General features: G+C 38.2%; 2 protein-coding genes and 1 pseudogene across 2 annotated transcripts; 1 reads left to right on the plus strand and 2 right to left on the minus strand.

The window, feature by feature from the left end:
• Positions 1–14,663, plus strand: part of LOC136283584 (uncharacterized) — a 215,570-nt pseudogene that overhangs the window by 155,122 nt on the left and 45,785 nt on the right.
• LOC136283538 (cytosolic phospholipase A2-like) lies at positions 287–9,203 on the minus strand. The gene is made up of 15 exons (XM_066172526.1): positions 9,150–9,203; positions 8,218–8,299; positions 6,343–6,489; positions 5,786–5,901; positions 5,614–5,651; positions 4,984–5,119; positions 4,706–4,842; positions 3,706–3,931; positions 3,169–3,286; positions 2,853–2,990; positions 2,290–2,403; positions 1,962–2,210; positions 1,435–1,619; positions 1,084–1,273; positions 287–736 (listed from the first exon to the last, which is right to left on the minus strand). The coding sequence occupies exons 1-15, from the start codon at positions 9,201–9,203 to the stop codon at positions 513–515; spliced, it is 2,154 nt and encodes a 717-aa protein (XP_066028623.1). The 3' UTR covers positions 287–512.
• Positions 11,056–14,416, minus strand: LOC131777601 (protein FAM162B). The gene is made up of 3 exons (XM_059093913.2): positions 14,168–14,416; positions 13,573–13,669; positions 11,056–11,969 (listed from the first exon to the last, which is right to left on the minus strand). Exons 1-3 carry the CDS (start codon positions 14,328–14,330, stop codon positions 11,747–11,749), a joined length of 483 nt encoding a protein of 160 aa, XP_058949896.1. The 5' UTR covers positions 14,331–14,416; the 3' UTR covers positions 11,056–11,746.

Here is a 14,663-nt window from a genome sequence, read left to right on the forward strand (position 1 = left end):
AAAAATGATGAAACAGTAAGCAAGGCAGTTGGAGAATGATTTGCACTCGACATTCCTCCGGTTGTTTGTGTCACGTGATATGTAGAAATGGAAATGCGCGCGTGAAAAAAGTCAGTCTATATATTTTCCCCTCATACGTTACTTAACTTAATTTCATTCAACTTGCCATTGTTGATCAGAGATACTGCCACGGACTTTCAATCACTACAACTTTACGTCACACAATACGACTGAGGTTTTATTTTTACTATTACAAGCACAATTAACTGACAGTTTAACCCCGAAAACATAGCATGTTGAGCGATTAGCCCAAGTCTAGTTTGCCCCCTGCGCATTCCAGTTCTATTCCCACAGTGAAGTAACGTAACTGACGCTTCTTAGTTAAACACGATTGATTAAATAATCCCTACAATACACTAGAAATTTTCATCGATATTTTATTTGTATATCTTAGTAAAGAAAAACGCAGTTAGTAATGGCTTCCATTCTTCGTGGAGTTCCCGTTCACTCCATTAGCCATTCCTCGGTTTTGCTTCGCGTCTCTTCTTCACACAGTCAGCTATGACACCCTTAATGGCCTGCTCACCCAACAGAGTGTTGAATTCTGTTAATGCTGAAAGACGATCGAATGGCTTTGTGGGATAATGAAAGTTGAACGTGCTATAATAGGCGTCAGGATCTTCAAACACGGAGAAGTTTGCAAACTCCCTTTCTTCAGCAGTCGTACGGGAGACTCCTGAGGAAAAAATAAAACGAAATACGGAGTTAGTTTGTATTATAGAACACAAAAGTTACTTAACAATTTCCGTTAATTTGTTCAGGAACGCACGAGGTAAGTCAAGGTAAGGTTTTGCCCACGTTTTTTATTTCATGGATGCTTCGGCTGAGACTTCTTTCATGTTCAAAACTTGCCTCAAGAGTCGACAAAATAATTTCAACTCGATCAACCACCACAAATCAGCGCAGCCGTAGTTCGTGCCCAGAAGAAATAGGCGGCAGGAGGCAAAAAAACAAAAAGTGCTCAAACCTAATGACAAATCACTCGTTTACAAAAAGAAAAATTAGTCCAATCTCTGAAAGAACCTGGTTCGCTTTGTTCTTTGAAGGTTTTGTTGACGAGAGGAAAATGCACCACAACTGGACAGGTAGGATCCGCGGGATCTGTGAACACGTAATACTCTTTGATTCCGTCCGTTTCCAACTGTTCCTTGGCGTTAATTGGTGGGAACTTCAAATTGTTTGCTCTTGCCCATTGCTCTGCCAAATACAGTTCCTGAAAAGCGAAATATGAGTGAGATGAAACTGAACCTGTTGGCGAAGAACTTTTTTAACTCAAGAGTTCAAAACCGAGACAAATAATATTTTAAAGTTTATGGGCGCAAAATGTTGGTCAAAATTCAAAATTTGATCAACAAAGAATATCTAGTTGATTACATGAAAAGAAATTTCGTTGTCCTTCTCTCGAGCACTGAAGTCAAATGACAGGAAAATGTCAACATCTCGCTCCGGTCTAAGTAGCGGCGGGTATGGTGAATTGAACAAGAGCCCACTGTCAACCAAGTATATACGTTTAGCCTTCGCTGCTAATTGGTAAGCGGTGTCAGTGACCTGTTCTGCTTCTATGAATAAAACAAGTAACAGGCATGATAAGAATTTTAAAAAGTTTTTAATCTTTCCCCTAAATCAGAAAAGCCTTACTGCACATTGAAGAATATTAAGTACATGATTACATTCGCAAAATAGAACTACTTGCTGTGAGCCAAGAAATACTCCTCTAGTGCGGAAAAAGAGGAATTTCGTAATTTGTTTGGATGGGCTTTTAAAGCGATTTTTGTTATTTTGTTGGCTTTTTATTCTTCCTTTTAATGCGCTCTGAAAATCTGAGTCGTTTGAATATGAACGGATTATAATGTTATGTGTGATGAAGTAAGTGACAAAAATTGAATGCCATAATGATTCACCAGCCGAGGGAACTGGGGCAGACATCATTTGAAGGCCGCGTAGAAAGTTGTGCACCAGGCCTGCTCGACCAGACCGGGTTTTCAGGAAATAAATTTTCTCCACGAAGCTCTCTGCTATACTCATCAGGAAGCTGTGGTTTTCATTATGGCTGTATTCATCTCCCATTTCCTTTTCATCAACTGCATCAATATCCATTTCCTCATCGCTTTCCTCGTCCTCACTCACAGGGTCGTTTGAGATATCCATATCTTTGAGAACAATAGGGAAAAAGTTACAGCTTTGTAAAATGCGAGCTGAATCAAAAGAAATCCAACAACAGTTACTTACGTAACTCGTGTCTCAAGTCGCCAGAGTTGCTCATGTTTTTTATTGTGTCGGTTGGTGACTGGCCTTCGTGTAGTATTCGCTGAAGCATGATGGTGAAAGCGCTGCCCCAAATACCTGCAATAGAATGGCATAGGACTGATGTAATGATTGTGTGTAAGTTAAGCAAAACACTGTCCCCTTCACATTCAATCGGCAATTTATAAAAAAAACACGGTTAGCACATTTCCATATAATTTCCAAAAACTTCCTCGATTAATATCTGTAACATCGCCAATGTACTCTGCCGCCGTAGTTCTCAGACAACATTTAGAAAAACGTTGACGATTTTAAAAGCCAAAAACAAAATGGTAGAGCAGTGAAAGCCCGTGATTAAATAAGCTTGTTTATGAAAACTCTCGAGCTTTCTTTTTTCCCTTTTTTTTTCTTTTTGGACGGTTGTTCCTCATGATTTCCTCAGAAGTTTTGAGCGGGAAATTGGCGCGTGGCCTGCCAAAATTGACCCTCTACGTTTGACCGCTGTGCTAAGAAAACTTTTGAGCCTAGTAAACTAAGTGACTGCTGACCTTGCAAGTAAAACAGTGGAGGCTCAGGGTAAGGTGTTACCAATTTCCCACAAAAGTACTTGCTTCCAAAATGCTCAGTCTTCATGAAAGTGCCATATTTTGTCATCCCTACTTCATATGGGCTGAATTCGAGCCACTCTATAAGCGGAAAAAAAAAATTTATTAATCAATGAAAGATCTGTGGGAGTTTCCTTTTAAATGTGAAATCAGACACTCTTTTTCAGTTTCACTGAGAGCGTTAATGAAAGGTTTAAGAGAGGAAATTATTTCAAGCTATATTCTTCGTTTATGTTAGGAAAATTTCTAATGATCTTACCGCAAAAGTCTTGTGCAACTTTGTTCTTCTTTACATGAAGACAAGTGTACAGTGGCATTGGGGCCGCGGCGTCTTTCACTGCATGGCGCTGTTCGCTCAATTTTGGAACATGTTGCCGCTTTGAAATAACAGAAAATATAAATGAAAACCTAAGATCGTAAACTTATCCATTTCATGCAAGTTTTATTATCGGTGCACGAGTGGCGAGCACTTGCTGTAATGGTTTTTTGTTTAGACAAATTGAATCAATTTTTGTGGTAACGAAGTAACATGCCACAGGGAGATCCTATTACTGAGCGTATTTATGTCCTTGTGACACTTCAGAAAATTAAACGGGAGCTAAATGGTATGTGAAGGTAGAATCCGCTTTGTTACAGGGGTGGATACGAAGCATTTTCCAGTTCATCTTTACTTTGTTTTAAAGCAATGTTCTCTCTGTTTGAAAGACGCTAAGCTCTTCACCCTACTCAGAAGCTAAAAACATCTGCCAATCTCAGTCGAATTGTAACCCACACCGTGTAAACCCTTGTAACTTACGTCCTTCAGAATAGTTTCTCCAACCAGATAACCAAAGAAATCTGTGAAACTGACTGGTTGTCCACGTGATCTTTTATCCAGAATGATATTCATGTGACTGTACATCCATGATGGAGTCAATAGCAACCACATCCAGTTGTCTGTCACATTTTTTCTCAAATCTTGCCTGATTTTGCTCGGATGGGTATTCGGCCAGTCAGGATGAGAATATAACGTCGAAAGATACCTAGAATGTTTTAAGTTTTTGCGTTAGAAATGATCATGAACTCAATACATAAAATGTTTGAATCTGGGAGTAACATGAATAATCTGAAATATGTCGTGAATAAAACTTACTTACGTCATTAATATTCCAAACGAACCGAACAGAACGTCCTAACGGATCGAAACAGACCAACCACGACCGACCTGCGCCACTCGAGTCTTGCAGCAAATAACATCACGGCAAAACTGACCAATCAGTCTGTACGAACCGGACTTAGAACATTCGACCGACAACAACTATTTACCTGACTCCGATGATGACTTCCAGTTATGTTGTCGATAGGTCAGTCACCACTACCGACAACAGTCCTTCTCGGGACTGCACTTATCTGGATGATCAGACTATACTATCAGAGATCACGATGGCTTCTTTGTTATGGGGGATTACATCGAAACGTCCAGTTTGAACTAACATTTAGTCAATTTTTTCAACTGGTGAACTCAATTTTATTCAATCCAACAAACAAATTAGCCTTCAGAAAACTTCGGGCTTATACAAATGAGGTGAAGATGTCGATCAGAAACAGCTATGTATTCATCCTAGAACTAAACTTTGGAGATTTGTAAATATAACATAATTTAACATTTCCACACCCGTTTTTAGACTTGGCCTTTAAAATCGATGGCTGTTTACAGACCACAGCATCTCATACACCACACCCCTTAGGTCAGCGCCCGCCTAAAGAACTTATCTAGGGGAGTAACCCCTCTCCGGACTGGGTATGAAGTCACTTACCATGCTGCCCCTGACAGTCCTGCTGTGTACATGGCACAGTCTAACACACCCATCTCCTTTAGAGCACAGAATACACCACTGAGAGAAACCATAGCACGAAATCCTCCTCCTGAACCAAGAATAGCAATCGAGGGCACCTAATTACGGGCAAACAAACTCTGTATCACTATATCATCATCCTTTTATTTACCAAATGTGCTGTCGTCATTCATTAGCTTCTCAAAAACTATTTTTGGGGTTCAGTTCATTTTACACTTTGATTTCAAGAGGGTAGTTACCTCGCCAAGTTCTTTTGGTCCTCGTTCTCCGAGCAGTTTTTTCATGGTCTCAAAAACAACCCTTTTCCTCTTCTGACGAAAATCAGTTTCCTCGTCACAAAGGCCCAGGCTGTACCTCATGTCTGTAGGCGCAGAGCTGATAGAAAAATGATAGAAATTTTTTTTTTTCACTGAAATGTTAACATTTCAATTAACGTGTTCTATTTGGATGGCGGTACAGTTTCGGTTCCCTTTGAAGCCTGAATTGTTCCAGCCTTCGCAATTTATGCAATTCCTCTAACTGCAGTTCGCCTGCGAGGATTCTTTTTCACACTTGATCATAATCTGTTTGGAAATGTTCCTTCTCTTTATATTGCATTTTTCTCGACAGGAAACTAATTATTGTCCTGGGCCCAGTTGTATAAAGGGTGGATAACGCTATCCAACGGATAAATCGCTATCTGGCAGTTAGGTGATAGAAAAACATACAGTGTTAACCACCGGATAGAGTTTTATCCAGTGGATAGCGCTAACCTTCGAACAACTGAGGCCTGACCAAAGCGACTTGTCTTCGCTGTTCCTCAAAAAGTAACCCTTTTTCGAGGAAAGACAGAGAACTTGACGATGACAAAAATATAAAACTGGGTTTACCATGTTTTGACTTTCATCTCCACATCAACTTCTGAGGTCTAGAATAAAGCAAATAGTTGAGTCAATTAACGTGTTTAATTATTGCACTGACTCGCCTATCCATCAGGCCGAGGTGTGTCACACGAGTAACGTGACCACTGAGGCTTCCTGGTTGAGCTGAGTTGTACCATACCTCTTTAAAGACAAAGGTTTTCTTGTAAGTTTCATCAATTTTCAATGCACTTAAGTCGAATGACTTTGTATCCACCAAATCGTCACCAACTGTGTCTGACTCCATTAGAGTTATTTCTAAAGATAAGAAAAGTAGACGTTCACAAGTAACAATATCAATAGCATTTACAGGAACTGACCAATAGTTTTCTATTTCTTATAGGAACCCTTCCTGTAGCGTTATGAAAGAGCGTGATTTGTTCTCGTTTCTGTTTACGGCTAGGCTATAGGCTAGGGATGGGAGAAGGCATTCATAATCGAAATAAATTACTGGTTTCTTTTTTATCGTGGTTTATGATCAAAAAGAGGGAGAGAGAGAGGCAGATGTAGAGTCATTATCAGCGTGGGTCGAGACGTGTTTGTTATTGACCGGCTGTTGTGATTTTCGCGGAATAGGAATTTACAACAATGCTTCAAACTTCAAATAAAACAACAGCCACGCTTACGTTGGATACTTTGCTAACCGAGGAGACTCTTCGTCTCAGTGTTACGTTGCAAATATCATTAAAGGTTACTTACCCAAAATGTTTTTCACATTTGGATCAAGGTAAAACTGGAATGTTTCTTCCCACACAGGGTTAGCTGTGTTGTTTTTCACTTTGGTTCTCTTCCTGCCATTTGATGCTGTTTTAATGTACAGTTTTACGTATGGATCCGGTGTATCAACTGAGAAATAAAAAGGACCTTTTGGTTTAATATAAAAAGAGGAGTTAAGGAGTCAAGGCCAAAATGTTCACCCTCTCTTTGATTTTCCTAAGCGACTCATAGCTTGGCTCAGCCAATCAAATTATGTCTGCTAGACTGAGCCGACGACAACTGATGAAGACAGACAATTAGTCAGGCAGTTCGAAAATGAAAAATTGTATAGCATTGAATTAAAGATAGTTGCAGTCATTAGTTAATTAGAAAGAACAACAGTTTAGTCGGCAAGCTTTCGCCGGATACTTCTTCGCGAATTGCGAAGCTGCCATCTTGAATTTTAAAAAGAAAGTATAATCCAGAGACCCACTGTTTTTGAAATTGTGAAAGTGACTGTGTTTTGAGATTCCAAACAGTAAACTACATTTTCGAAAATTGTCTTCAAATGCGCTAAAATTTGACCGCCATTTTGAATTTTGCTCAGCACTTTGGTCGATTACGTGTGACGCAACTTAGCATCAAACCTCTTCCTCCAATCTCTTCGAGATTTGTATGAACAGGTAGGAGCTATAAAAGAGACATTCCTGACCAAAATAATTTCTTTTTTCAATAACCAGGTAAACAGCAGTTTTTGAATGTATGCTCGTGGTTGTCCCCAGTTTTTTTTTTTCTGTTTCCTAAAATGAAGGCATCGTTAAGTCAAATGATTGCACATACACACTTATATGGATAATTTGTTATTATAAACATGGTGAATCTAAGTGAGACGTAGTTTTTCGCAGTTGCTAAGGAAAGTTCGAAGTTTCTAAGGCCGCGACTTATAAACATTGTTTGTTTTAGACTTTACCCACTTTGTGTTAGTTTACACTCTCCCCCCTTTTTTTTTAATTTTTCACGGCGGCGTGATGCATAAACTTAGCGTAAACAAGCGTAAACTTGGCCGTGCTGGCTGTAATTATTCTTTGTTGCGTTTATGGTGGAGTTGCCGATCAACACCGAGGGAAACCGGTGTGAAAAAAGGAGGAACCAGAGCGACACAAGATATTTATAACGATATCAGGTCTGCCTTTACAGCGGACAGTAATCTGTGCAGTAAGTGTTGAAGAAAGGTCCTGTTCTTTGCCTTCATTGCCTTAAAAACAGTTGGAATATCTAACAATAAATAGCGCCAAGATTTAATCTTTCTCAAAAATCCTTCTTGAATTTGTCTTACGCCTTGGAACAGTTAGGAATTTAACCTTTTCTTTCGCACTTAACGCAAGACACGCGTTCTGAAATCGCCTCATTGTTTTTCAAATTCTTGCACATGCGCAGTGTTTGACCACTGCGTTGGCGTCCATTGACTCAGTATTTTTTAGCGCATTTAAAGACAGTTTTCAGAAGGCCTAGGTTACTATTTGGAATTTTATGAATACTTGTCAATGCTTTTCCTTTAAAGGTGAGGAAAGTTTGGCGCGGTCAAACATGGTGGCTCGAGGCTCGAGTCTCGATGAGACGCTTGCAATCTAAATAAGGCTAAATTCACTCTGTGAATATATTTCTGTAGCAAAATTCAGTAATGACGACACCATGACATGATTCTGTGATTCCAAGAACACAATCGATCCGCCATCTTTAATAAGATGAATGCTATCCCTAGACTCCTGAGGCCGAGCTAACGCCACAAAATTTGCACATAGAATCCCCATGGCCCACATGAGTCAATCGTACTCTTTGCTGTTCTACGAGTAGAAACTTCTTTGTACACATACTCACCCCAGTCAGTGTAAGTGCCCAAGGTAACATTCCGACCACGTAACACTTTGATATCGAGGAACAGACACGGACGATACACAGCCTGTATAATATAACAAGATCATTTGGTTATATCGAACGGGTACATAATGTAAATTAGTCACCGGTAAGAGTTTCTAATTCGACGTTTCGAGCGGTGGCCCTTCTTCAGAGCGAATGCAAGAATTGTGCATTGTGTGTGTGTTTCTTTGCAAAAAGCTAAAGCTGTTAAGACCTCGCTAGGATTGTCCTCTAATACAATCCGCCGTGCATCCTCGACCGAAAATCACGCAGACGCGTTTTTAAAAGGATTGTAATGTGAGTGCAAAATTGTTTTGGGAAAAAACCGGTCAAATTTGGATAAAAACAGCAAGAAATACGGCTACGAATGAAGAAACGTAAATTGTGTAACCATAATATTCTCTATGAAGTCGAACCAGTACTATCTACAGGTCCTCTGAGATATGGTCAGAACGAACGAATTCGTAAGAGTACATATATCAAAACTGGCTTGATGGAGTTATTTCCTGGCGGTTTCTAGCTAATTTTCCTAAATTTCGAAATCATTACGCAATGTCAATTTCACAATAAAACTTTCACATACAAGCATGGGGAAAACTTATCGGTAGGTTTTAATACATATCATGGTTATTCAACCAAAAACTTACGCTTCCCTCACATCTACATTACCTTAATCAATTTATGATGAAACAGCCGAAATAGGCGATTTCCTTTCTCCAAAATCACTTTTTAGGGCGTCGAAACAATCTTTCGCCATCACGGACTTGTTAGATGATCAACTTGCGTAATAAGCTTCATGGCGAAATTATAAAAGTTTGTATAGGAATATATTACGACCGCTCTTAGGAAGTAAAAATATAGTCAAATTCTCGATAAAAGATGCCTCACCTTACTTCCACAGCGCATCGCTTGTTGTCTGACCACTCACTTTGTTGAGACGAGGCCATTTTATAACGAGGTATCCATTTCTAGGTTTCCTGGAAATGGATAACTCGCTAAAATGGCTTCATTGCTTACCTGAATTTGAGTCATCTTGCTCCTTTTTTCAGCTGGTCCAATCAAAATGTCAGTGTTTCTGTGTTTTTTCATTTCACTGTTAACGGTACAACACTAAGTTTAGTTAAGCGATAAGTCTACTGCGTAAAGAACACTTTTGATTTATTCATCCTCTGGGTCGGTGTATATTATATGCTGAAAAAGCATAATCCATGGAATTTTGAATGGCTAACTCTTCATTACATGTTAATTATCTTTTTTATTCTTTTAACAACAATGGAACGCCAAGTGAAAACCAGGTATCGTCAAACCTCACTCGTGAAAAGACCTCCAATTGTTTATGGTTATATAGTAGATCGCGTACTTTGTGTCTTTTGACAGTTTTTTCCAGAACAAAATAAAAGAGGTTTTCTTTTGTGACATATTAGGTTCAGGAAGATTAAACAACAAGAAAATTCTCAGGACGTTTGATCATCACTATCTAGAACTAGAATAGGAGGCACAAAAGAAAAACTTGTCACAAGACCACAGGTGTCACCCTTCCAAGGATGACATTTTTAATTGGCACTTGGGAATTTGGTTTTGTCAACTGAGTTGAATCATAATCATCAAGAATCATAAGTAATGGGCTCCTGTCATAAGTAAAGTAATTTAGGTTTGCATTGCTTTTTTGTGTTAAGACGCGTCAAGATCTGACAAAGCGAGAATTTGCTTGGATCAAGTTCACTCCAGCCCTTACTAAACAATACAACATTCTCACGCCAGGCTTCTTTACGGAAAATAGCAAATACTGAACGCGGCATAACATAATCATAGAAACCTAGTGTTAATAAACGTTGTTTTGACAGGACTCTGCAAAAGGAAACATGCAGTTGTTATGACTTATCTGAAAACAATGGTTGTTTGTGCAATCATCGAATGCTGTTCATAGTGCATGACCCCTCTCGCCAAACTTCCCCTGTAACCAAATATTTGATTATATCGTAATTCGGAAGTTAGGAACAACGCGTAAGTCTGCAACCTTCCTCCAAGGAATGAATATTAATTCAGCTATCGTCGTTCACTAGATAATAGAGATGATAGTTGATGGACGTGCATGTAGCCAGTTCTTATTGTGAACTTTGACTAAGGACGTAGACAAAGTGCATACGCAGACTGATATAAAGCTTGTTTCACTTGGGTTGTTGGAGACTTAAAAATTGGAAGTGGAATAAAAATAATGTGGAGAAGAACAAGATATATACTGTTATTCAAATAATGGTATGAAGATAAACTTTTCTGAACAACTGTATCGTTATTCAAATAGTAGCCTCTATTTGGCGCTAAAAATATGTACGGATATTTGTCCGCGGACATTGTCTGTTCCAAGATGCGAACAACTTTACGAGAGTAAATCTTGAGGAAAACTGTGACCTTCAAGCAGCAGATAATGTCCAAGGACAAATATCTGTTAATATTTTCGCGCAAACTAGAGGCTATTTTATTTTATTATCCTTCAAATATTTCGCAACGCGCATGAAAAAATCTTTACGAACGGCTTATGGTATGCATCGTGGGAAGTTTTCTTTAGAAGATTCTCTGGTACGACTTAATGAACAAGAAAAGGATTTCCCTTATTCTGTAAGAACCGCAAAACCCTCTCTCATCTTGACGTTTAATATAAAGACTTATCGAAGTGGACGTAAGGTTTGAAAACTAGGGAATATCGCTTGGGTGATATTACCCAGTTTTAGCGGGGGGGGGGGGGGGATATTCGGTCACGTGCTTCATTTAGACCAATCAAAAATATTTCATGGATCATAATAAGTATTATTAAGATAGTATTTAATTGCATTTTGTATTCTTGAGCTTTGCTGAAAGTACCCAAAAGTTATTCTGCATGAAACAAGTCTATTAAAGTGATTTCACCCCAATGGCTGCATTTATCAACTTTACCTCCATTGCCTTTTCAAGGTAAAAAACGTGAGTAGCAATCACTTCACCTGATAGGCTTCTTTGGAATATACTAAAACAGTGGATAGCCCTGAAGGTGTGCTCTGATTTGTAACTCACACTATAAATATCCTTTGCTATTCACCTCCAAGCAGTGTGCACAGGATTTGCACCCAAAAATATTGTAACCATTGCAAGAATAAATGAGTTAAAATCATCTTTTTGTACAACAATAGCTCACTGATTTAGTATATACTAAATCAACTATTCACCTCAGTGCTGATGGGTAGAAGTGAATATTTACCTCACCGCTTCACAGCTTGGTAAATTGCCACCTCCACTTCAGTGAATAGTTGTTAATTAGCATAACAATTTGAAAAAAATTATATGCACTTAAATCTCTACATTGCAAAATCATTAATACATTTTCACTACAGATCATGCAATCCACTGAAACAGGAGGTGACATATTATGCACACCAACACTAATGACAGACAAAACTATATTAAAACTTAGTCAGGTTTGAGTTTTAGGAAGGAAAAGCGCTAAGTTACACTCCCTCTATTTTCCATTGTTAGCCTTTGCAGCAGCTCCCTCTGCATCTTCTTGTCTGAGCTTCTCATATCTTTGCACGTTCACTTCATGTAATGATACCAATGTTTGCTCCTCTCTACCCTTCTGAGAACTTTTTATGATGTAAATACATGCTGTAAGAGTCAGAATAATCATGATTCCATTCACTCCAATGCGTCGTCTACTATTTGCTCTTTCCATAGTGGCTGCACTAAAAAATATGTAACAAAGGAATAATCACCAGCTGACCATAAACTCCTCTCACAATTGTTAAAAAGAGTGGTATGGTGTACCCTTAGATTACCAAGGATAATAAGACTTATTAATTCCACTCACTTCTTAAGGGGTGATCTGGTGTGTTCTTATGAAGAAGAGAGTGAGTGATACATTTGATACAGGATAGCAGGTAGCACATACAAGGTGTTCAGTATCCATTGATTATGACAGCATTATAATCAGTTCAAGTCTCTTAACATTATAAAATATTCTTGCCATCTTCATCAGATTAAGCAACCAATGCAGACATTAAACATATTTTTAAATTAAAACAAGTCAAGGCTACAAGCAGTGTTCTCCTTTTCAGGCAGTAACCGGTAACATTTATTGCCTGTACTACCTCTTATTACCATTAACAATTGATTGGAATTCTTGAAAACTCAACTTGTAAAAGGATTGCTTTACCGGTTTGAAAATTTATTTCACCGGTCATGCTCAAAATAAGGGAGAACACTGTACAAGTCAACACTTAACAAAGATTAAATCAGAGGATTCTCCATAACCACAGGTCTCTAAGATATATTGATCAACACAAGCATTTTCTTATTCTCAACTTTCCTTACAGTTTATCAAACATTTCTTACAGTCTTAGCTCTGAAAATTTGTCCTTTAAACCAATAGAGAGCCCCACTTGACATTTTATTTAATTCTCCTTTTCTGCTTATTTGACAGTTATTGCTAGAGCAAGGAAAAATTGCCTCTTAGTAACTCCTGGTTGAAAAATTGGCCAACAGTTTTAAGCGGATTTCTTACATACTTAAGGAAAGTTTTTGTGTAATAAATCAAACTATCATGCTTTTATCCTCCCATGTGGATTAAGTCAGTATAGGATGTAAAATACAACCAAAGCTATCTCCAATCTATCTATCTGCTGTAGGTATAAAGTTTTAATTCAGCAAGTATATATAACTTTTCATTTTAAACACTGAATTCTGCAAGAAACCCCCTGTACATTTTTAGGAGACAAAACTATCTTTTAAAGGTATTATAAAATTTACCATTTATTTCGACTGAATTTTACATCTAAACTACAAGTATTACAAGCACCTTATTTTTTTCTATTCCCAAAACCTAAATTTAGAGTTAAAAAAACAAAACAATTAAGGTGAGAAATTATAAATTCAGAGCCAAAATAAACCAATAAAGAAGTTTGTTTATCAATTTATTGCTCTTATAAAAGAAAAGTCACACTTCAAGAACTGAAAAGTGCCCAGTGATTAGTGCACAGAAAAAGCCATTGATTTCATAAGATCTTTGCTCAAGAATATTTCATGATGAGTCAAACAGAGACAACCAATACAAAGCCAAAATAAACCACCAAGAGAAGTTCACTTCCCTGTTTGTTGCTCTTTAAAAAGCAAAAATTTCGAGTTTACAGCATCATATTTCCAGAACTATATAGGGGCCAGTGATTAGTGCACAGGAAAAGCCAATGATTTCAAAAGATCATTGCTCAGGAGTATTTCATGATGAGTCAAACACAAAGACAACCAATACCTAACAGGTAGAAGAGGGGGTTCACAAAATCATTTACTCACGTTACTTCAGCTGGTATTGGTGGTTTCATGGTTCTTGTGGCAATCAAAGTCAATCTGTCAAAAGCTGATACATGATGCATCATGGGTATGCCACTCTCTGTAACATAATCAATGAAAAAATTTGTTTTTGTTTCTTTAAGGTAGGGCGGTAGTGAGTTGTCACCCAATCAAAACCAAAACCAAGCAACAGGTCTGGGAAACAAAGGTTTTGTATTCTCTTCACATTACTGCCAGAAATCAACCAATACAAAAAGAATGGTGACTCAGAGAAAACCTGCTATCCAATTGGCCTCGTGGAATGTGTCTAATATGAGAAGAAACTTACTGAGAAAAAAAAATTGGCCCACCAGAAAGAGAAATGTACTTGCTTAGGGTATGCAGACAGGTGTTTTCTTGAGTCCCAAAAAATTTGTCATCGCTGAAATTTCATTCAGTAGCATGTTAAGCTTAATTTAACTCTACATATTGATTGACAAGTATCAGTGTAGTCTTTAGCAGTAGTCACGAACATATTAAACAGCAAAAGCTGAACGAGGTTGCCTCCTTGATTCCATTTTTGTTCATATTCTTTAAGCATGATCTACCTCACTTTTACCTGATGACGAACTGCTCATTCGCTTTTCCACATGACAAGAAACACGACCAAACGTTCGTGGCCTCGCATTCGTCGCGTAATGACTTCGCGCTGGGGCTGCAGCAACTCGAGATGCCACTCCTCGGAGTAAAGAGGAAAATGAACCTAAACCTCTTGAAATCATAATTCGTAACAAACTAAGGTGATTTTTCGTTGATATAACCGTCTACAATCGAGATATAATGTCTGTAAATGATTGAAGTGGGATGCATCGCCTCGTTCTCATGACGTTGCATGACGTCACAAGTGTGCACAACTGTGACTAAAATCACGTACAATGTACCAGAGCTTCATGGATACGATATTATCTTTTTTGTATTTAAAACGACATAGTTCTACTCGATATCATGGAAGCTCGGCAGCTCCACTTCCGAGAAATTTGTTTCTGTTAGTTTACAACTATTTTCTTTTGGTATTCTCAATTTTTAGGTGGCCATATCCACATTTCGTGCGACAT

This window comes from Pocillopora verrucosa, chromosome 9, assembly GCF_036669915.1.
Source record: "Pocillopora verrucosa isolate sample1 chromosome 9, ASM3666991v2, whole genome shotgun sequence".
Taxonomy (NCBI): Eukaryota; Metazoa; Cnidaria; class Anthozoa; order Scleractinia; family Pocilloporidae; genus Pocillopora; species Pocillopora verrucosa.

Excerpts from the sequence above, each read along its gene's own strand:
- LOC136283538 (XM_066172526.1), bottom strand. The coding sequence starts at position 9,203 with ATGGCCTCGTCTCAACAAAGTGAGTGGTCAGACAACAAGCGATGCGCT. Across the intron at positions 4,843-4,983 it reads GACCAAAAGAACTTGGCGAG|GTGCCCTCGATTGCTATTCT; the intron begins GTAACTACCCTC and ends GCCCGTAATTAG. Across the intron at positions 2,211-2,289 it reads CGACTTGAGACACGAGTTAC|ATATGGATATCTCAAACGAC; the intron begins GTAAGTAACTGT and ends TTGTTCTCAAAG.
- LOC131777601 (XM_059093913.2), bottom strand. The coding sequence starts at position 14,330 with ATGATTTCAAGAGGTTTAGGTTCATTTTCCTCTTTACTCCGAGGAGTG. Across the intron at positions 13,670-14,167 it reads AATGAGCAGTTCGTCATCAG|AGAGTGGCATACCCATGATG; the intron begins GTAAAAGTGAGG and ends ATTATGTTACAG. Across the intron at positions 11,970-13,572 it reads CCAATACCAGCTGAAGTAAC|TGCAGCCACTATGGAAAGAG; the intron begins GTGAGTAAATGA and ends CATATTTTTTAG.